General features: G+C 34.1%; 2 protein-coding genes across 2 annotated transcripts; both read left to right on the top strand.

Annotated features, from left to right (window-relative positions):
- Nucleotides 1–884: 884 nt before the first annotated feature.
- LOC141632110 (protein FAR1-RELATED SEQUENCE 5-like) lies at nt 885–1,532 on the top strand. Its single transcript, XM_074444688.1, has one exon. The coding sequence runs from the start codon at nt 885–887 to the stop codon at nt 1,530–1,532; it is 648 nt and encodes a 215-aa protein (XP_074300789.1).
- A 50-nt stretch (nt 1,533–1,582) lies between these two features.
- On the top strand, nt 1,583–2,542 carry LOC141632108 (protein FAR1-RELATED SEQUENCE 5-like). The gene has a single exon (XM_074444687.1). It carries the CDS (start codon nt 1,583–1,585, stop codon nt 2,540–2,542), a length of 960 nt encoding a protein of 319 aa, XP_074300788.1.
- The last annotated feature ends 22,544 nt before the right edge of the window (nt 2,543–25,086 follow it).

Here is a 25,086-nt window from a genome sequence, read left to right as displayed (position 1 = left end):
TTTCTAAATAGTATGTATTAGAGAACTGAACATTTGCATCTAGCCTAATGAAGATATGTACCTGTGCAGAATTTTTTTTCCAACTAGTTATGATTTATTGTTTTTTGGTTTTGCTTATTTAGCAACTAACAGAAGTGTATCTATGTAGCTAACAGAGTGTACCTAGCTAGTGAAAGGTATGTATCTAAAAAACATATATTCTGACACAACAACTAGAGTACCTAATTTCATTGAGATGTGTATGTTTGCAGATAGTATACCTGCTATTAATGTCCATGCTTCAGGTAGTACTGATATACCGCTTCCCTTGACTTATGCACCAAGTACAATAAATGCACCTTCATATTCATTATTTTGGAATTTAAAAAAGATGTATCTTAATACATGAACTGGTGTATCTAATATGCTAGTGATGTGTATCTCTCACTATGCATAACTTCATGTGCATTTCCTGTGCAGACAATGACATTGCTTGTGTAGTTCCATTGACTGATGCACCAGGTAAAAAAATTGTATCTTGCTCATTATTGTACTAGCTAATGAAAATTGGTTTCACATTAATAACAATCTTTTTGTTGATTGTCTTGTAGAAACCCCAGAAGTTGGTTCTGAACATATAATTTTCGGATTCCCGAGTTGTCCAGAACATGTTAAACTAATGAATGGCATGTTATTTCCAAATTTGGAAGATGGCATTGATTTTTACAACAAATATGCCAAAGTTTGTGGGTTTGTTCCAAGGTTAGATTCAACAAAATTGGTTAAAGGGATTATTACACACAAACGTTGTGTGTGTAATAAAGAAGGCAAAAGTAGGAATAAGGGAACTAAAAGGAGGAGGACATTGCAGAACAGGATGTGAAGCTAAGGTTAGTTTTAGGAGAATGGATAGTGGTGAATATGAAATTTATGATTTTGTCGAGGTTCACACACATGCTATGGTTACACCATCAACAATGGTTCATTTGAAACCATCTAGAAATTTGAATCTCTTTCACAAGAAAATAATCATGGATAATTCAAAAGTTAATCATGGTCCGGTGGATTCATTTAGAATGTTCAAAGAATATGTAAAAGGGTACAAAAATGTTGGGGCATCTTTAGACGATTTCAAAAAAATTTCAAGGGATGTTAAGAAGTACATCAAGGAATATGATGCTGAGATGTTACTTGAGATTTTCATGCAAAAGAAGGCTATGTCTCCATCATTTTATTTCGACTTTGATGTGGATGATCAGAAGAGACTAAGTAAGGTGTTTTGGGCAGATCCAATCTCAATTAAAAACTATGTCCTTTTTGGTGAAGCCGTCTCTTTTGATGCTACTTATAACTTCAATGAATATAAAATGGTGTTTTGCCCTTTCACGGGTGTGGACAACCATAAAAGGTGTGTCACTTTTGCGGGTGGTTTGTTAAGAAAGGAAGATGGAGAATTATTTACGTGGTTGTTTCACAACTTTGTAAAGGCTATGGGTGATTGTTATCCTTCTACAATAATAATGACCAATGCCGAGGCATCAATCAAGCTGTAAAAGATGTGTTTGGTGACAAAACACAACATCGATTATGCATGTGGCATATAATGAAAAAGCTGTCAGACAAAGTCGGTCCATCAATTTGCCAAAACACTAACTTTTTGAAGGAAATAAATTCTATAGTTTGGGATGGAGAGATTGATACAGAAGAATTTGAATTGAGATGGAAGGCGATTCTTTCCACGTATGAGCTTTCTGATCATGAATGGCTGAAGTCAATGTTTGACATTCGTGCAACTTGGATTCCCGCCTACTTTAGAGACATATATCTTGGCAGGATTATGCGCACAACATCAAGGTCAGAATCTGAAAATAGCTTCTTTGGGAATTTCACGAACCCGCACCTTACTCTTGTCGAGTTTTGTATGCGTTTCCAATCAGCTATGGATGCTCAGCGATGGAAATATTCAAAGGTCTCAGCGGATGATAAAAACTCTTCTCCAAAATTATCAACACCTCTGCTTTTGGAAAAGAAAACTGCTGAATTCTACACAACAACTCTGTTTTATGAATTCCAACAAGAACTCCAAGCTGCTTGTTTTAGTTGTGGTCTTTCACCGAGGACGATTGAAGACTACAATGACCATATTTCAATAATAGACCGTGATAAAAACAAGGTATACACAGTTGATTTGACTGGTAACAAGTTTTCTTGCTCGTGTAAAATGTTTGAAAGAATCGGAATACTTTGCAAGCATGTTCTGTGGGTGTTGAAGGATAAAGGGTTTGATGAAATACCAAGGGAGTATCTATTAGACAGATGGAGCAAAAATGCAACCTGCCACCCTATTTTTAATGTTGTTGGGACAACACTCCTAGCTGATTGTATGTCGACAGAAAACCACCAAAGCAAGGTAAGTGAATTGTGGTCGGAAGTATTTACTTCGGTTTCGTTTGTTGAGGATAATGAGGAACTTGGTGATGAGCTGCTTGAACTTCTTCGTAGTTTCAATGAGAAATTGATGATTTTAGTTAAACGTGGGAAGTCAAAAAAACAAGAAAGTTGATATTGAGATGCTTATTGGGTCAAAAATTCCTACTGAAGCTAGTGTTCTACCACCAGAAAAATGCAAGAATAAGGGATCGGGAAGACGCGTCACTTCAAGCAAGGAAAAAGCAGTACAAGAAAATGTAAAGCCTCTTAGGAATTGTCGTGCATGTGGTGAAATGACTCATCACGATAGTAGAAATTGCCCAAGTCGAATCAGTCAAAAGTGATTGCCGCAGTTGAACTACTCAAAAGTTATTTCCAGTTTGATTTCAGTGAGTAAAAGTGTAAGCCATTAACAGTATTGCTGTGGACTTAGTAGTATGTAAAAACTAGTAAAAAAGTATGTAATATCTAACTCTAAATTGTAGAAGGATTGTCTTGTTGTTTTGCTTACAATTGAAAACTTGTAGTATTGAAGACTTCGAAGGATTGTCATGTTGGACAATAATAGAAGTTCCTAGCATCCTAGCAAAATTTTAGTTAATTTTAGTTAATTATACTCCCTAGGTCCGTAATACCGTGACACGAAATTATATTCTAATAAGTATTCAATTTAATAATCATCGTGTTCTTTATTACTCCGATTTATTCAATAAAAAATGGTTTGCCTAGTGTAATGTATATTTGGACTACTGTAGATCACCCTCTCCAAGCATGTCAACCACACACATTCACACTATCTACATCTACTTGTCAGTAGCATGTTCAGCTTACTTGACAGTTGAAACATTGAGCTCTAAACTTGCATGTTCAACTGTCTCACAAAAACTAACTTTTAACACTGCTCGATAGTATCCAAGAGTTTGGAGCATGGTGAGCTGAATCAAAGCATTTTACAGCTATTAAAGAAGTATGTTGGCTAGCTAAAAAGATAGCTAAATTCAAATGGACATACACTCTGAAACATGCACTTATATAAACATTGAGCAAGATTCACTCTTACAGAAAATCGAGAATCTCCAATCTTCACCCTAAACCATTTGCTCAAGAAATTTACACTCATCAGTGGCAGTTACCCACTGAGGAACGAAAAAAAATCTCATATTCTGAATTTCAATAACATATTGTGAATTTAACAATGTTCAAAAAAGACAATGAACAAACTGAATTACAAAATACCACCATAAGAAAACACATAAAATCCAGAAAACTTGAGTTCATCCATCTCCTTAAAAAGATCCTAGCAACTGACCTGGCAAAAAACACATGAAAAAGGTGACATTAAGTTACTTTAATAAATCAGCAAAATAAAAAAATAAACCTAACACATGCCATATGTGTATCTACTCACTGGCAGATGCGTATCTAGAAAACAGAAGATGTGTATCCACTCTCCATTCCATTCCTTCCCTTCGAACCAAACACCCCCTTATTTAATTTCAACTCCACTAAAGACTGAGTTTCAAATGAACAGGCAGTGAAAAAGAGTGAATAATGTTCTTCTATCATGATTTGCTTCGGATTTCTAGAGCAAAACAGCGGAAGCCATGATTATAAACGAGACTGACAGAGTTCGGCTGGACCATCGAAAAAAGGACCACTTAAACCAAAAAGGAAAGTGTGAAGCTTCAGCAACGGGAGCTGGCTGACTATATGGTCTATGGTAGTCAAGAATTTCTCATATCTACCAGAGTAAGATGTGATAATGTCGTGATAGTGTACATAGATATCGCAATGGTGAGACAGGACGAAGGTGCTACCAGCTGTTTTGATGGGGAGAAGAGATAGGATTTCATAGAGAAGGAAGTCTGTCTTGCAATTGTTCGTTGCAGACACTGTTGATAGAGTTGTTTCCCATCAAACTCATACTTTCCACGACTCCTTATCATAAACTGACCACGAGGATTATTTTTTCCCCTTATTTTTTCACCTCCTCTCCTTTTGTCCAGGCAAAACAATAGTGCCTTGAAGGTCAAATGAAGATTAACCCTAGGAAGTGTACTTTCGGCGTGCACTATAACCACGAGTAATAGACACTCCTAACAAAAAATTGTTAGTCTCAACAACTACATAGTCTTGATTCACAGCAAAGAGGCATGTAACTGGTCTCACATAGATATGTATCCAGCCGTTTAAGTAAATGCAACTATAACCCCTAGGGTCTTGAAACATACGCATGCCGTATGTGTATCTACACAGTAGCAGATATGTATCCATAAACAGGATATGCGTATCTGCTTTAAATTCTAAATCCACCGTCCTCCACACAAAGGGTCTTTCAGATAACATGCCCCTGTGTGTATCTGCCCCTGTGTGTATCTACGCAGCAGCAGATCTGTATCTATAACACAGGAGATGTGTATCCACTGCAAACCCTTGAAGGTAAAAACTATGAGTTGTATCGACAAAATTTAATACACAACAAAGGAGACGTGTAACTAGTCTCATAAAGATGTGTATCCAGCAGTTTAAATAAGTGTAACTATTGTAATAAAGCTGTGTAGTGTATTTTACCTTCAGAGTATTTTTCTCCCATTTTAATAGTTTCAACATAATTTGACGACGATAACCAATGATATTCTGCAAAATAAAATGGTACAGATTTAGTTAGAAACAAGTGAAATGAAAATTAAAATCAACATGTTAGTTAGGCATTACTTTTTTCGAAGAGCACTTTCAACCAACATGTTGCATTTAGGGCAGCCAACATTATCTCAACCAATTTTTTCAATATATAAAGAAATAGCTATTAAGTCCATGAAACTCACTTTGAAGTAGTTCTTGTCCTCCCATAAATTCTTATCTACTAATGCGCCTTCCAAAAACTTCATAACATATAGTCCGCAATCAAAACTACACACAAATACAGTGTGGGATTGAAAAAACTGCAATCTGTTATAGAGATAGTCTGATAATATGTTAATCAGTAGATGAGAATTTATGCAATTTAAAAAAACGTACGTGTTTTCTTGCTGAGGTACATTCACAATAATAGAAGGAAACAAGATGATGCTCTTTAGATGTTTGTAACCATTGTGGTGGTCAAACTGATTTGAAACATAGAATACCTTTGAATGAGAAACAATCATCAAAATATTAATAGCTTTATTCAAAGAGAACTGATAATACCAGAAGCATAATTATAACAAACACGAGTAAAAAGTCCATACAATATCCTCCACATAAGAAGTATATGCCTCCATTTCATCTATATTTTTTGTATTTGGCTTGCATGAATCCAAAATATAGTTTTCCTGCTTCTTCAAGTCCGACACACAAGCTAACCAATGATTACCATTTTTGCCAATCGTGAAAAAAATTTACAAAAATAAAGAAAGTCAAAAATGAATTGTCAAACACAAAGCTGACTTCGTTCCGAAAATGGACACAAATACACCAAACAAAAGTGGAGGTTACACGAACAATAGACACTTCAATAAAAAAAAAATAGGTTCGCATAAATTCCATTTAAAAAATTTACCTTATCAATAGTTGCTCCATTTTTAGGCTTGTAGTGCATCTTTAGATGAGGACACCAGACAACGTTTCCATTCTTAGGACTTAAGGACGGCTTAGCAAACTAGAATTTTTTTTAAAAAAATGGGTTAGATATGGACTACTAAAATATCAGCAAGGTGTATTTTGAATCTGAACAAAAAGTACCTGCACTGTTGATGGCAAGTAGAGAATATCATTTCTATCATATGTGCACATCACACCATACATATCAAGCACCTACAAATAAAGCATCATATTCTAAAATTGTCACACATACATCAGTATAAATATAAAAAAATAAAAATAAATATCTACATACTTACCAAATCCATTACCCAATGACGATTTTGCAAACTTTGCATTGCTTTTCGGCACACTCCCATCCACTCAGTTTGCACAAGAGTCTCATTTAAGCTACATATGAAAATAATTAGAACAAAGTGCATCAACATTGAGAATTGTACAAATATGTTATTAATTTAACAACTTACTCGACGTCTTTACCCCGCCTCATAACAACACCAAGCAGTTCCGTGTCTGTAAGTTGACGTTGACGTTGACGTTGTGACCGTCTTTTATTTTGGAACTCTTGGTCCACTGCTTTAAACCTAGAAAATCAGTGTCAAATCAAACAATTAAATTTATCGCCAACTATTGAGTACTAAACAAAAAAATGCAGCTTCTGATAAGTACAACTTGATTGAGATGTTTTCTGCTTATATTTAATGAAGGAATAAAAGGATACCTCACATCCAAACACGAAGATCCAGCTTGTGATAAGACTTTATCCTTCAGTTGATTACCATTGAAACAACAAATTTCAGAGCAAACTCTTGCAGCAAAAAGCTTAAGTTGATTGTGCTACAAAAGAAATTGAAACATATGTTAACCATTATATGTATATAAACTCTGTCTTGAGTCGACTTATGTTCTATTTTGAAGTGTATATAGCTAGCTAGATGTATGTACCTTGCAATTTAAAGCAATGCAACCAAGTAAATAAACCCCATACACTGAGATTATTCTATATGAATCACAACTTACATCGTTTAGACCCAAAGGAAAACCCTTTCTAGTGCCTTTGTACTTCTCCAACAAACGCATGAGATAAATTCCACAATCAACTCCATCACCCAAATTTGATTTCGGAATATACTCCTCTGTCACTAGCCCCTTGACATCTTCTATAGACGGAATCTTGTTTTGGACCAAGCAATTCATAACAAATTGTATCTGCATTTAACAAATTAGTTTAGACAAACCAAATTAATAGGAAACCAAAAAAACCAGAATCAAAAAACGAATGATGAAAACATATTAGCCATCATCACATACTGTAGGCTGAATCAGTGTTGCATAGTTGACAGATTTTGCCTTCATAACATGTAAAATCTCCAGCTTCATTGTTATGAAGTTAAAACAAAACACAAAAGGCGTCTCAGATATTATTGGAACAAATATCTGCACATTCCATGTTTGCAAAAAACAAAAATAAGTACCACATGATAAAAATAATAGGAAACTGGGCACAATGATTAATAAATATTAATGAAAAAACCTAACGTACACTAAAACCCAATATACACTTACAAGATTTGCTCCTTCAAAATTGAGATCAATGTCGGCAGTATAAGTAGCAGTACGAGGATCCTGCTCATAAAAAAATTAAAAAATAAAATTAGCAATGCAGTGAGTATGAATGCAGAAGAGATACACATGACTAATTTCGAAAATAACATGAGATAGTTATAGAAGTTACTTCATGATCTGTTTTCGGAAGATACACCCTATATGGTGAACTGGCAGCTCTGCGTGTTTCACCTTTGTTCAAAATGAAACACCAAGCGTATATGAGAGATTTAGGGATCCTATCACCTGTCACTATTGTCTTCAAATCTGCCCGACTAAGTTTGTGTTGCTCACATTGGAATAGAATCTCACTGGAAAAAACAGGTATACATAAAAAGCTAGTAACACAAATTCATCAAATTAAAAACAAGTAAGTAACACAAATTCATACACATTGTTAAAAAATTCATACCTTTCTTCAGCTGACTCTGAAAATACAAATTCCAATACATCTTTTTCAAATTTATTCAAACTCCCAGCAACTAGAATACTTCTCTGAAGGAAAGGAGATCTAAAAAATTGAGTCTCAACTCTCTTTCTCTTAAGCATTCCTCTCGTAATGGGGGCTGGTTCTTTTGGTGGCAATGAAGAAAGGGGTTCAACAACAAGTGGTTCTACAACTTCAATTCCGTCTCCAATATCTACTGACCTTTTCACGAGTAACTTTTAAACTCATCTCCTTGTGATTGTGATTCTGAACTAAGTAATGTAAATGAAGGTGGGGTAAAATCCTTATCCAATAGAAGGGAAGGAGGTGTAAACTTTGGAGGAGAGGGGTAATTAAGTCGTGGAGACCGACGAACAAATGATGACGATTTTGCTTTTTTCTCAAAATTTAGTGGCTCAAACTCTTGCGACTCGGAGTCCAAATAATAGGAGAAACTGACTTTTCCTTGGTCTTGACAGCAACAGGATCGGGAGCCATTACACGAGTTGCTTTTTCCTTAACCTTACTTGTCTGATTTGCTAACCGTTTTCCCAAAGCAATCTCTAATTTAACAAAAGTTGCCCACAACTCATCCTCACTTTCAAATTTCAGTTTCCCAAACTTATAAGTGGATCCTGCTCCTCACTATCATCTTCATTACAACCAGCACCATTCACTTTCTCAGCTCCATCCTCTTTCACTTTCTCAGCCCCTTTCTCTTTCACCATGTCAGCTCCCTTCTCTTCCACTATCTCGGGCTTTTCAACTTTGTTTCCAGGAATATTCAATCCATTTGATATAGGATCTGACGAATAGCTACAATCACTTAAAGCAGACGCCATTTGAGCCATCTTTTGTACAATATTACACTCTGGATAATTCATTTTAGCTTCTGCCAGCGACTTTGAGAAGCTAGAATAAGCAAGAGCAAGAATGTTTGCATCTTCTGCCAATTTCTTTACGGAAAAAAATCGCTCTTTCTGCATCGTCCTTCGCCACTTTGTCTCGGTAGACTTTTGATCCTCATTAACCGTCGGGTTGTCGGTAACCTTTGGATCCTCGTAGTCTCTCGCTTGTTGAATGGAAGCCTCAGACATATCTGATTGTGTTGAAATACTGAAATTTACTTCTTGAACTGTACCCTTGACAATACGACATAGAACACCTCCAGTACCAAACCCGTCCTTCATCTCTTCCTTAAGCCTAGATTGAATCCTTCCCTTCGTCCATGAAGCTATTGTTGGGAAAACTCGAGGAACTGAAAAGTAACTAAAGGATACTCTATCAAGATGGATAAACACGAACACCATGATAGGCCCTGCAAAGTTATCATTTTCATAACTTTTCCAATTTTTAACAGCTTCAATAAACTGCTGTCGAGTGAATTTACACCAGTTAAATGATGAGACAGCTGAAATATCTTGCAGACACTTCAACACACGCAAGCTGGCACAAGTTCCTTTTACGACCACTAAAAATGCTGAGACGATGAATACAATAAAATTTCTTTTAAACTCTTCCCCACCGTCTCTTTGGCTTATAAGTAGCAATAGTATGTCCTTAACATCAACCTTTGTGGGATCTTTGTTATTGAATTGTGTCAACCATCTACTCTTAAACTCAATGAAATCAACACTCCTATCTGTTGAGGAAGCTATCATGACGTCATTTGCACCCATTGGAATACCAAGTGATAAATGAACATCTTCATCCGTTATTTGAAGTTGCCCTTTCATATAGGAACATGACGATGTGTTGAATCTGGTAACAAGCCAATGAGCAAGAGCACCCGGAACCATATCTGTCTGGAGATTAAGAAGGCCGCCAAAACCCATGTCCTTTATATCGGCTACTTGTTTTGCACTCAAATTGCTGTTGATAAATGTCAACAACATTTTAGGTGACATCCGTGTTCTCAAATAACACTGCCCAAAATCATCATCTTCTTTCCTATTCCTTTTACCAACTTTCTTAGAAAGACTGCTCTTAGTAATAGCATTCTGGTTTTGTTTGCTTGTACTTGCACCACCATCATATATTATCAACTTATCCATTTGTAACCTAACAGAATAATTAACCCATTTGATTAAAATAAGGATACGTATCTAGCTATTAAACCAGGTGCATACTAGAACAAATGCAAATGTATCTATATAAAGTAAGGACATGTATCTACCTATTAAATCAGATGCATCTAGCTACTAAAGCAGGTGCATCTATTAAGCTATGTATATAATCAGCGGAGACATAAGTCAATTTGTGTGTCCGGTAGAAAGACCGTGTGTATTAAGTGAATGACAGATGTATATCTATGCTAACAAATACATAAATATAATGTAGCTAACAGATACATGAATCAATTCATGTATCTACAAAACAATGCACAGAATATTGCTAACAGATTTTCTCTTATGAATTAATCTGTAAGAAAGTGAGACAATGACATTTGACAGACACACGTATCAAACTTTAAATAGTGAATCTAGCGTGCTAGACGTAAGTATCTAACTACTATAAAGATGTATCTACCTAAGCAATAAGAGCTATGTAACTATCAAGCAGAAAAAGGATCAAAAGACGGGACAGAAATCATAAAATTACAACGTGAAACACTTTAGGGTGAACCCTCTGTGAGACCGTGATTAAACTAGAAGATTGATGCTAATATTGGATACAAAAGTAAAAAATTATAATACAAATAGAGGGTACGTAAAATGTTAAACAACTTACTACAAATTATACAAAAGAAGTACATAATTATACAAAAGTTTATAACAACTACATAATTATACATAATAACTACTAAAAAAAAAAGAGAAAATTTACACATAAACTAGCTTGGGCTATATGTCGTGCGGGAAAGGGAAATCAAAAAAGAGAAATTTTCACGAGTAATTAGCAAATCTGCAGCAATGGAAATTGTTGTGCTTCTTGTCTCAGATGGCAGAGCTCTAAGCAACAACAACACTTCGCCAATTTCAATATCATTAGGAATGTTAAGATGCATATTAGGACTTTCATTTTTTGCCAGGTGAAAATGGAGGATGAACTTCGCTAACATATTGTCTGTTAAAAAACATTTGCAGCTTTGATAAAGGATGTTAGGACCCCTACGAGCAATCCGTACCCAATTCAAATCATTTAGTACTAAAGACCCCAAGAATGCCATGTCAACACGAGGTGCATTTCGATGTATGAGAAAGATTTGACACCAATTTCTACAAACCATTGCCATATTTGCCTTATCTTCGTACAAATCAAGACGTGTGAAGATCTCATTCATTAAATGTTGATTATTAAAAACATCAAATTGTGCTTCACAGCTTGTGCCATTGAGGGTAACTTCCTTTAACGGATCAAATGAAAACTTCATTCCTGTTTGCTTTTCAGGGACATAATTTCTAATAAACGGTTCTTTATCTTCTGCTAGAATATTAAAAACACACCCATTGCACCAATTTTCCATAAATGATTATGTAGACTTAATTAAGAATAAATTATCTGGACCTACATTTTTAGCAAGTTAGGAAAAAAAAGAAAATTAGTTACAAAAAAATAAACTGAAAATAACTAAGATGAAATTTAATTCTGTTTCGACACAACTCCCCCACATGTGTATTCCATAAGTGACAAATGTGTATCCTATAGAAGTAGTATGTGTATCCTATAGTAGTATCATGTGTATGTTGTAGGCAAGAGATGTATACGTAGAGGTAAAAGTACAGCTATGAACACAGCAACACATGCTAATATTGGAAGACACACAGGCTAATGCTACCAGATACATGAAACAATTTGTGTATCCAGTAAAAGTATCGTGTGTATTCCGTAAGTGACAAATGTGTATCCAGAATACCAAAAGACCTAAAATGGCATCCTAATTGTGGACTTAGCCCAAAAACGTGAGACTCTTCCGAATTATGACCCAGCACAAAAAATCGCGAACATTAAAATAGTTCCATCCATTTTTAAAAGAGATATTGTCACTTTGTCATCCTTTGCCAAGAAGAGATCTATATCTAGAGGTAAAGTCTGACTATGAACACAAAGAACACATGCTAATATTAGAAGATACATAGGCTAATGCTACCGGATACATGAAGCAATTTGTGTATCCAGTAAAAGAAGCATGTGTATCCCGTAAGTGAAATGTGTATCCAGAATAACAAAGACCTAAGATAGCATCCTAATTATGGACTTAGCCCAAAACGTGAGACTCTTCTGAATTATGACCCAGCACAAAATAGCGAACATAAAAATAAAATGGAGGGACATGCACAAGCTACTGCTACTGCATACATGAAGCAGTTGTGTGGATCCTATAGAAGTAGCATGCGTATCCTGTATGTAAGAGATGTGTAGTTAGACTTAAAAATACACCAATAAAACACAGCACAACTAAGCATACCACTCAACAGAACTCAGAACAGGACAACAACCAGAAAAATCAATCGCATCCCCGCAAAACACATGACAACATAACACAACAGATAACCATAGCAATTAAAACATTAATTATATACGTTTGAGCTTCAATAATCAACATTTGAAGCTTAATAAAGATCAAAAATCAAAAAATAGAAATCAGCTGAAACATAAACAACATAAAAATGAATAAATTAGGGTTACGGCAGGACAGAAACGTTACTGTCGGAAGGCAATAGGAGATCAAGTCGCCACCGTCGCCGTCGCGAGCGGTCGTCGGTGATGTCGCCGTCGGGGAGCGGTGGTCGGTGATGAGAGAGAAGTCGTCCTTGCTATTATCGGGAGTCTAATGGGGATTGTGAGTGTGATTTGTGATTAAAAAAATTACACAAAGTGAGGGGTATTAATAGTTCGTACGGTTCGTAACTTAATTCGATTTAAATACAGGATCCCGATTCTATATATATATATATATATATATATATATATATATATATATATATATATATATATATATATATATATATATATATATATATATATTTAGGATCCGGTGAGAACGAACTAGAATAACAAAATAAATAACATCTGTGACTTCATTTATCCCCATCCACACATTTCAATTAATCTAACCCAACTTCTCCCTCTTCTTATCACCGCCCAACCCGTCGTCGGCCATCTCGCCAGAGCACATCGCAACCACCGCCGACGTATCCCTGATTCACTCATCTTCCCATAATCACCCATCACCATCGCCGACGAACATCTCTGATGCAGCCACAACCCCGGCGACGCTATTGAGCCGGTTGATGGTCGAAGTATGACATATATCGCGGCTCACCCAAATACACCACCAGGAATCTTAGCTTCTGACCACCTAATAACCACCAAAAGCGGCGCTCCTTCGCCCAAATCTACTTATCTTCTCCATGTCTAAGTTCAACGTCTTTCGTCAGATAATTGATGAGGCCGCCGACGATGTCAGTGGCGCCGTTATCCCCTCTCTTCCATTTTCGCCCTTTCGATCAGTTTACTGTTTTGATTGATTTGTTGATTGAATTAATTATTGAATGGTGTATGACTATTGTATTGATTCCAGTATTCTTGATTTGTTGATTGGATTTATTGTCTACCAATCAACTCGGTTATCGATTCTGAGTTATTCGTCGGAGTACGACGGGAGTGCGGCCGAAGGCGGTTATGCCGGTGGCGGAGGGAGTTTATGGTAATTTGGAGCCGCCACCGGCGTATGTGAAGAAGAATAAGGGGAGGGAGAAGGTGATTGAAGTGGTGGTTGAGGCGGCAGAGAGGGCAGCGCGTGGGGTAGGGTTTGAGGTGGTTTATTATCCGAAGTCGGGTGTGGCGGAGTTTGTTGTGGCAGCGGAGAGGGTGGAGAGGTCGTTGGGAGTGTATTGGACTGAAGGGGTTAGGGTTAAGATGGCGACTGAGACGGAGGATTCGTCAAGGTTGTAGTGGTTTCAAGGGACGGTTGTGGCGGTTTCTGTTAGGGATAGTGGGTTGTTCCGTGGGTCTACTTGGCAGATGCTTGAGGTATTATTCGGGTTTTGCTGTTAATTTAATTTGAATGGAATGTTTGTTGATTTGTTTGTTTTTATCTGAAAAATGTGGTACTGGTAGTTTCTTAATAATATCTGATTTGGATTTGTTTGATTGTTTGCTAATTAGCTTCTGTTTATGTATAGGATTAAGCAATGCACTTACATTTTGACGATTGTTAACGATTTTTTGATGCAAGCGTAGTATTGTAATGTGTGGTAATTGGTAATTGATTTCATTTTCTACGTGGCTTAGTTGTGAAGCATTTGATAGTGATGCATTGCTAGATGACGTGGTATGAAGGGTTGTCTCTAGTTGCGATGGTGATTCAGGACTCAGGTGAATTGAGGAGTGTCGGATTGAATTGGGCTCGAGGGGAAGCAGGTGGTTGAATTGATGGTGGTGATTGATGTTGTTTGTTGTCGTGGTGGACGATGGCTGATGGTGAGTGATGAAAGGAGGTGGTCATGGTGGTTGTCGTTTTGAACAGCTCCGGAATCGGGTTTTGTTTGAAGCTTACAAGCACAGCCATGGTGTCATTGAATTGGTGGAGGGATAACATTGAATATTATGATGGATACGAAGTATAATCTTGGTCCATGTTTTAATTGAAAATGACGATGGTCAATGAAGACTTGAACAGACCACTGTACCAGGGGTATATGATTTTAATGAAGTCAAATGGCACTTGAACTTATCAATTTAATTTCGCCCCAAATTCGAATCCGTCCTGCTTTTCCGTCACACCTATACACAATATTAATAAAGTAGTAATAATAATAATAATAATATTATTATTATATAAAAATCCGTATTTATCTAAAAAAATGTATCTAGGTTGTCAAAAGATGTATCCATATTGTAAAGAGTGTGTGTAGAATTCCGGTAAAAAAGTGTACCTACAATAGTCAAAAGTGTATCTGAAATTTGGTAAAAAAAAAAAAAAAAAAAAAAAAAAAAAAAAAAAAAAAAGTGTATCTACATTATTAAAAAGTGTATATAAAATTCTGGTAAAAAGTGTATCTACGATAGTCAAAAGTGTATCTGAGGTTTGGTAAAAAAAAAAAAAAAAGTGTATCTACATTATTAAAAAGTGTATGTAGAATTCTGGTAAAAAGTGTACCTACGATAGTCAAAAGTGTATCTGAGATTTGGTAAAAAAAAAAAAAAAAAAAAAAAAAAGTGTATCTACATTATTAAAAAGTGTATGTAGAATTCTGGTAAAAAGTGTACCTACAATAGTCAAAAGTGTATCTGAGATTTGGTAAAAAAAAAAAAAAAAAAAAAAAAGTGTATCTACATTATTAAAAAGTGTATATAGAATTCTGGTAAAAAGTGTACCTACGATAGTCAAAAGTGTATTTGAGATTCAGTAAAAAAAAAAAAAAAAAAAAAAGTGTAGCTTGTATTATATATATTCTATTGTATATAGTGCGTTTCTCAGAGTGATCGTTCTCACCAGGATCCTATATATATATATATATATATATATATATATATATATATATATATATATATATATATATATATATATATATATATATATATATATATATATATATATATATATATATATATATTTAGGATCCGGTGAGAACAATCACTCGATGAGAACGGTGAGAACGAACTAGAATAACAAAATAAATAACATCCGTGACTTCATTTATCCCCATCCACACATTTCAATTAATCTAACCCAACTTCTCCCTCTTCTTATCACCGCCCAACCCGTCGTCGGCCATCTCGCCGGAGCACATCGCAACCACCGCCGACATATCCCTGATTCACTCATCTTCCCATAATCACCCATCACCATCGCCGACGAACATCTCTGATGCAGCCACAACCCCGGCGACGCCATTGAGCCGGTTGATGGTCGAAGTATGACATATATCGCGGCTCACCCAAATACACCACCAGGAATCTTAGCTTCTGACCACCTAATAACCACCAAAAACGGCGCTCCTTCGCCCATATCTACTTATCTTCTCCATGTCTAAGTTCAACGTCTTTCGTCAGATAATTGATGAGGCCGCCGACGATGTCAGTAGCGCCGTTATCCCCTCTCTTCCATTTTCGCCCTTTCGATCAGTTTACTGTTTTGATTGATTTGTTGATTGAATTTATTATTGAATGGTGTACGACTATTGTATTGATTCCAGTATTCTTGATTTGTTGATTGGATAAATTGTCTACCAATCAACTCGGTTATCGATTCTGAGTTATTCGTCGGAGTACGACGGGAGTGCGGCCGAAGGCGGTTATGTCGGTGGCGGAGGGAGTTTATGGTAATTTGGAGCCGCCACCGGCGTATGTGAAGAAGAATAAGGGGAGGGAGAAGGTGATTGAAGTGGTGGTTGAGGCGGCAGAGAGGGCAGCGCGTGGGGTAGGGTTTGAGGTGGTTTATTATCCGAAGCCGGGTGTGGCGGAGTTTGTTGTGGCAGCGGAGAGGGTGGAGAGGTCGTTGGGAGTGTATTGACTGAAGGGGTTAGGGTTAAGATGACGACTGAGACGGAGGATTCGTCAAGGTTGTAGTGGTTTCAAGGGACGGTTGTGGCGGTTTCTGTTAGGGATAGTGGGTTGTTCCGTGGGTCTACTTGGCAGATGCTTGAGGTATTATTCGGGTTTTGCGGTTAATTTGATTTGAATGGAATGTTTGTTGATTTGTTTGTTTTTATCTGAAAAATGTGGTACTGGTAGTTTCTTAATAATATCTTATTTGGATTTGTTTGATTGTTTGCTAATTAACTGCTGTTTATGTATAGGATTAAGCAATGCACTTACATTTTGACGATTGTTAACGATTGTTTGATGCAAGCGTAGTATTGTAATGTGTGGTAATTGGTAATTGATTTCGTTTTCTACGTGGCTTAGTTGTGAAGCATTTGATAGTGATGCATTGCTAGATGACGTGGTATGAAGGGTTGTCTCTAGTTGCGATGGTGATTCAGGACTCAGGTGAATTGAGGAGTGTCGGATTGAATTGGGCTCGAGGGGAAGCAGGTGGTTGAATTGATGGTGGTGATTGATGTTGTTTGTTGTCGTGGTGGACGATGGCTGATGGTGAGTGATAAAAGGAGGTGGTCATGGTGGTTGTCGTTTTGAACAGCTCCGGAATCGGGTTTTGTTTGAAGCTTACAAGCACAGCCATGGTGTCATTGAATTGGTGGAGGGATAACATTGAATATTATGATGGATACGAAGTATAAGCTTGGTCCATGTTTTAATGGGAAAATGACGATGGTCAATGGAGACGACCACTGTACCAGGGGTATATGATTTTAATGAAGTCAAATGGCACTTGAACTTATCAATTTAATTTCGCCCCAATCTCGAATCCGTCCTGCTTTTCCGTCACACCTATACACAATATTAATAAAGTAGTAATAATAATAATAATATTATATAAAAATCCGTATTTATCTAAAAAAATGTATCTAGGTTGTCAAAAGATGTATCCATATTGTAAAGAGTGTGTGTAGAATTCCGGTAAAAAAGTGTACCTACAATAGTCAAAAGTGTATCTGAAATTTGGTAAAAAAAAAATTAAAAAAAAAAAAAAAAAAAGGTGTATCTACATTATTAAAAAGTGTATATAAAATTATGGTAAAAGTGTATCTACGATAGTCAAAAGTGTATATGAGGTTTGGTAAAAAAAAAAAAAAAGTGTATCTACATTATTAAAAAGTGTATGCAGAATTCTAGTAAAAAGTGTACCTACGATAGTCAAAAGTGTATCTGAGATTTGGTAAAAAAAAAAAAAAAAAAAAAAAAAAAAAAAAAAAAAAAGTGTATGTACATTATTAAAAAGTGTATGTAGAATTCTGGTAAAAAGTGTACCTACAATAGTCAAAAGTGTATCTGAGATTTGGTAAAAAAAAAAAAAAAAAAAGTGTATCTACATTATTAAAAAGTGTATATAGAATTCTGGTAAAAAGTGTACCTACGATAGTCAAAAGTGTATTTGAGATAAAATAAAAAAAAAAAAAAAAAAAAAAAAAAAAAAAGCGTAGCTTGTATTATATATATTCTATTGTATATAGTGCGTTCTCACCGTTCTCACCGAGTGATCGTTCTCACCGGATCCCACCTATATATATATATATATATATATATATATATATATATATATATATATATATATATATATATATATATATATATATATAGTATAAGAATCAAGTAAGTCCTTCTATCCATATTGAGTCCATAAGTCCTCTTAGAGGCCCTTGGATCTTGAGAAATGAAGGGCTTAGATTGAAAGGCAAAATAATGATTATGGGGGGTGATTAAGACTCTCCTTCATCTACTCCCTAATTAAACACTAATCCTACTACATATACCCTCCCCTCTCTCTTTCTTACCTTATTCTTTTCAAGCTTACTTCTCTCTCATCCTAACAAAAAAATACTCTCCTCTCTTCTCTCATTTCTCTACCATCCTAACAAAAATCCCAATAAATAAAAAACCCAAAAAATAAAAAAAACCCAAAAAATTCATCCACTTTTCTCTTCTTCATTCACCACCAACCACCACCACCACCCAAAAAAAAACCAAAAAATCAAAAACCCAAATAATTCATCTACTCTTCTCTTGTTCATTCACCACCAACCACAACCACCACCCAAAAAAAACCAAAAAATCAAAAACCCAAATAATTCATCTGCTGTTCTCTTCTTCATACCAACCACCACCCACCCGACACCACCACCGCCGCCGCCAACTCAACCACCACAAAATTACCATGATCTCGTTTTTTTTTTTTTTTTTTTTGGTGTTAACTTTGATATTTAGTGTCGTTTTTTTCTATTTGTTTATTTTTGTTGGTATTAGTTTATTTATATATGTACTATACTTTTTTTCCCTCAAATATCGTCTTGTTATTCATTTTTTTCTTTTTCAAATTTCGTATTTTAAAATCTCACTATTGTTTTGTGAGATCCTTTTATTTTAATTTTAGATCTAATAAAATAGATCTCATATAATTTGTTGATTTTAATGTTAGATCTACTAGATAAAAAATAAATTTATGAACAAAATAATCGTATTACCTCCTTGGTGGCCGGTGGTAATTGGTAGTGGTAGTTGGTGGTGATTGTTGTCGGTGGTTAAGATTAAAGTTACACACGTTCTCTATTAAAGTTACACACGTTCTCTATTAAAGTTACACACCGTCTATATTAAAGTTACACACACGATATATTATTATGGACTAAAGTTATATTAAATTGCCTTAAAATTAAATAAATTTCAATTAATTAATCAGAATAAATTAAAGTTACACTATTATTGACTAAAGTTACACTGTCAGTGAAGTAAAGTTACAATCAGAAAAAGCTAGATTTACATAAAATCAAAATAATGTATAAAACAGACTATACAGTTGAAGGTATAGTATCAAGGACTAAAGTTACACCCTTAAAGAATTAAAGTTACATGATTTTGAATATATAAATTACACTATTATGAACTAAAGTTACACTATCAGTGGCTAAAGTTACACTCAGAACAAACTAGAGTTACATAAACTCAATATAATATATAAAATGGACTATATGACTGAAATTATAGTATTATTGACTAAAGTTACACCCTTTAAATATTAAAGTTACATGAATTCAATTAATATATCCAATGACTAAATTGATTTTGAATATATAAATTTAAATTTATATGATTTTAAAACAATTTGATATAACTTTAGCATTTGACAACTGTAACTTTAGTCCAAATATGTGTAACTTTAGTATTTTATAGGTGAAATTTTAGTCCAAATTTGAGGAACTTTAGTCCTTTTTTATAAACTAATTGAAATTTATGTAACTTTAGTCTCAGTGTAACTTTAGTCATTTTTTGTATAACTTTAGTCCCAAATTGTGTAATTTTAGTCCAAAATCGGGTAACTTTAGTCAAAATTTAAATTTCAAACCAACACAATATAAATTCAAATTAATATATCCAATGACTAAAGTGATTTTGAATATATAAATTTGAATGTAACTCCAATATAGGAGATATGTAACTTCAATAAGGATGAATGTAACTTTAAACCCCATCTAACATACACCATACTATCACCACCATGATAACATGAAAGTTTATGTAACTTTAATCAAAAAACCAAAATAAAAACCAACTATACTAGAACTAAAATAATAAAAAAAAAAACGGAGATAAGGAGGAGAATAACTGATTTAAAAACCGAGATAGCAAAAAAGACGCCTTAAACCACGAACAAACGATTTATTTTATTGATTTATAGAAAAAACCAAAATAAACACCAATAATACTAAGATCTAAAATAAACTAAAAAAGTAGATCTTAAAAAATAAAATAACCAAAAAGAAATTAAGGAGATTTGAAAATATTAAATAAAATCACCACATCCACCCAAAAAAATCGACATACACCAAAACCAACAACAAACCACCACCAACAACGAACGAATGTCGAAAACTAGATAAAAACCAACAATAAAATAAAATAAAATAAAATAACCGAAATAAAAAAAAATAAAAACCAATAATACAAGATCTGAAATTTAAAAACCGAAAAAAAAATCTAAAAAAAAAAAACTCGAAATGAGAACAAATAGATCTGAATAATAAACACACCAAAATGAAGAACACCCAAAATATGGAAACCAGATGCAAAACCGAAACGCACATAATTGTTGCGGTAGTGCGGTAGTGCGGTGGTGGTATTTGCTAAAACGACCCACCAAACTACCACCCGTCACCTTCTGACCACCACGACCCACCAAACTACCACCCAACAACTTTGTTAAAACGAAATCTAAAAAAAAAAAATCACAATCGAAATTTGAAATTAAAAAAACCAAGATCCAGAAATAGAGGAGGAAGAAGAAAAGGTAGTGCGGCTTGGTGAGTGGCGAAAGACGAGAGACGAGGGTGGCAATGGTGGCCTTGTTGTTGACGTGAAGATGTTGCGGTGGCTTTGTTGCTGTTGTCGTGGCTAAATCTGGAAAAAGAGAGAGATGAGGGAGAAGAGGGTGGTAAGGTGGCGAGGAAGTGGTGGTTGGTGGTGAGGCAGGGGACGAGAGCAAAAATGTGGTGGTTGTGGAGGGCGGCGGTGGATCCGAGGAGGGGTTTTGTCGGTGGGGGTGGTGGTGGTCGGGTGTTTGAGTGAGGAGATCATTAGATAAGAGGGGGTTTTGTTTGGGAAAAAAAATGAGAGAAGTGTGGCAGAGAGAGAGGAGATGTTAGAATAAGAGGGGATGAATGATTAGTGAGGGAGTGATTGACTGATTGGGTTAAGAAGATCATTAGCTAAGATGAATTTGTGGCCATTCATTTTGATTGAATCTCATCCCTCCATCCCCTTCATCGCATGGCTCCTATAAAGACTTAGGGACTCAATATATTTGATGGACTCATTTGAACCTCTCTCTCTCTCTCTCTCTCTCTCTCTCTCTCTCTCTCTCTCTCTCTCTCTCTCTCTCTCTCTCTCTCTCTCTCTCTCTCTCTCTCTCTCTCTCTCTCTCTCTCTCTCTCTCTCTCTCTCTCTCTCTCTCTATATATATATATATATATATATATATATATATATATATATATATATATATATCCTCGTTCTTATACTTCATCTTTTATTTCTGTAGTTGTAAGAATAGCTACTTTTTGATCGTTAGTGAGGTAATTATCCCATCATCCTTTAAGTTGACCTGTAAATCCTGATATTATCATTATAGCAACATTAGAATCACTATTATTTGCATTTTTACAACATTGAGAATACATAAGCATTCTATGACAATGGTTATGAATTTGTTTTTCAGCAAAATAATCTATATTCCATTCGTAAATATCAGTTCCACGATAACTGTTACCAATAATCTCAGCATTTTCTTCCTGCATAATATCTACAGGTGTAGGTCTTTTATTATAATACAAAGTATTAATAGGTTTTTGACCCTATTTATGTCTTGTGATAACATTTAAATCGTCTTTGAAATCTGGATATAATTCTTTATTTAAAGTATTTAAACTTAATTTTGAAATCTTTTCAGCTAACTTACTTATTAACTGTTCGTTTTTAATATCCGATAAAAAATTAAAATTTTTTATTTCAGGAGGACTTTTAATAATAGGAACCAACTCTTGTGAAGAAGAAGTATGTTCTTCCGCTTTGGTATTTTGGATGACTTGATTAAGAAGATTAATGACTTTATTAGTTTTATGATGTAAATCTGTAATATGTTCACCAAGAATTTTCAAAGATATATTAGCATAATTATTCTGCTCAATTAAAAAATTTAAATGATTAGTAGTTGTTGTAATAGTTCCATTTTCATAAATTTTTGAAAGGGGCATGAAAGAACACCCGTCTAATTTAAACTTTTTAAGGGGAGGATAAACCCCTTTAACTTCATTTCCATTGAGAAGTTCAAAATTTCTTTCAAGGATAGTCAAATGATTATATAAATAAGTTGAACAATACCAAGGAACAAAATAAATAATTTCATTAACCGACTTTAAAGTATTCATAAAATTCACCTTGCAAAATATCTTCTTTGTTCTTCATCAAAATTATGAAAAAACCAATTTCTAAATTTTTCCCAACTGGGAGATTGAAATTCATTACTAATTAATTTTCTGGTTGTTGAACCAGGAGAAAAATCTAGTAAGGCCTTATTAATCATCAGTATAACTCATTTGGGACAATGTGTCCGCTTCCTTTTTAGAATGTCGTCTTAAAATTTTATCAGAATGCATTCTTAAAACATCTTCATTTGCTTCAATAAAATCTTCATCTCTTAATTGAGAAGTTGAACACCTAGATGTACTAGGTATGTCTAAATCTTGATCAAGGGCTGAAATAAAAGTCCTATTAGAAAAAGATCTAGTCATTTTTGAAGAACTACTTCTAGGTCGAATATGATTGTTACCAAAATTTAAAGTAACAGCTCTTTCAGGTGTTTGCTGTACATCAAGTAAATTAGTCTCCATAATCTGTTGAGGAGGCATAGCCTGAGTAATCGTCCAATTTTGAGGAAAAGATATTTCTTCCCATTTAATAGCCTTTCTAGTAGTGATATTAGATCTGTTACAATTGGTTTCAATAATAATAGTTTCATTTATAGCTTTATCAGCTAATCTACAGTGAGGATTTAACGTATATAAAGGTTTATAATAAATTCTGTAGCAAATACAGATTAATTCAGATCCTTTAGCATAATTGTAACCATGAGTTTTAACATTCAAAGTTAAAGCATCTAATATATTAGCATCTGTTAAAGATAATTGTAAATTTGGATAAACGTCAAAATAAACTGGACCATGAGCCAAACTGGATTTAACAACTCCAATAATTGACTTTTGCCAATTTAAATTTCTGCCATCTCTTAAGGCTGCAATAAAACTTTCTGGTAATCCTTCCAGAGTTAGTGGTTTAAAAGCCACTTGAACTAAACCAATATGAATAAATTGATGTTTAGATTTTCTAAATGGTTCCAAGTCATTGTTACTAGGTAGTATCCCGCGCTTCGCGCGGACTATTTTAAAATTTTATTATTATAATTGAAGAAAAATAATATAATTCATATATAACCTTTAATATTTTTACCTATTAATAAAAATAAATTAATTTGTTTTCTCAAATTTTATGTTTTTAGGTTTAAGTTCAGTGTTTTAAAATAAAATACATATAATTTTTATTAAAACTAATACTAAGTTATAGCTAATTACGCATGATCAACATTTTACCAAAAAAAATTGTAACTGATCAAATATCACATTAATTAAATTAAAATTTATTAGAATAATGCAACAATGAACATTAAGGTATCAAATTATATCATTTCACGATACGTTATGTTCCAAATCAGTTAAAATATTTGTTCAAAATGATGTGAATATAATTTTATTCAATTTTTAATTTTGTATGTATAACGTTTGACATTTATGTATCAAACATATATGGCCCAAACTAAACTTATTCAAATGTTTTGGTTGTGTCTTACATGTGCTATGTGTCAAACATATCCATCAGAAATTTGTTCCTTTTGTTTTTTTTAACAACTATATATAACGATGTTTAAGAGTTTACCGTAAATAAAATAGGTTGAATTTTCTCAAATATCATTTTTATAAGATAACATATAAAGTATTTAAATAAAAGTAATATCTAGTTAGTCATAAGTCATAACTAATGTTTTGTTCTTGACTTATGCATATTTAATTAAAGATATTAAAGGAAAATGTAATGTGTATTCTACTTTTTCATGTTGTTTATATAATAGGGTTTTTTCTACATGATACCCTTGTATTTATTCGAATTCAACGTGATACCTCTCGCTTTTCAAAAATACCCGTGGTACCCCTAGACATGATAAAAACATCTTAAAATACCCAAAATGCTCTAATTCGCCTCTTTAAAATGTTTAATTTATACATTTTTTTTTATAGATTTTTTGGCAATAATTTGTCATGTCATTAACATAAACATCGTCTACTCAATTGTAAACATATTATTTTTTACAAAATCTAACATATTAAAAACGTGATTTTTAGTAGATTGGGTATTTTTAGAACATTTTACTAAATTTGGGATACCACTTATATTTTTAAAAATATAGGGGTACCACGTAGAATGCGAAGAAACACGGGGTACCACGTAGAAAAACCCTATATAATATTATATTACTTAATAATGATTACTTTTCTTTTAATTATTCAAACTCACTCGTGATCACTGTGTACATACATACCCGTTATCACAATATTTAAACCTCTCAAAATCTCATATGTATTCATTTTGTTGCAATATATTTTTTTCGTTCCCACACTATAAAAACTTATATCTTAGTAGTTTTTTTTAAGTTTTGTTTTTAATAAACACAATTATTCTTCAATATATATTTTTCTTAATAAAATTAATGGTCGGTCTAAGTTTTATAACTTTCTCAAAATGTTTTTTTTTTACGTAAATGTAAAATATTGTAAGATGCTCACTTTAATCATCCCTACATATCAAAATATGCTAATAAATATAATGAAAATTATACTCGATTGAAAGCATTTTTCGCAATGAACGTTTTTATTTAGAATTTAGAATTTTTATCA

Source organism: Silene latifolia, chromosome Y (assembly GCF_048544455.1).
Source record: "Silene latifolia isolate original U9 population chromosome Y, ASM4854445v1, whole genome shotgun sequence".
In the NCBI taxonomy this organism is placed as follows: domain Eukaryota; kingdom Viridiplantae; phylum Streptophyta; class Magnoliopsida; order Caryophyllales; family Caryophyllaceae; genus Silene; species Silene latifolia.
Note: the sequence above shows the minus strand (reverse complement) of the source record. Positions and strands in the feature narration are given on the sequence as shown.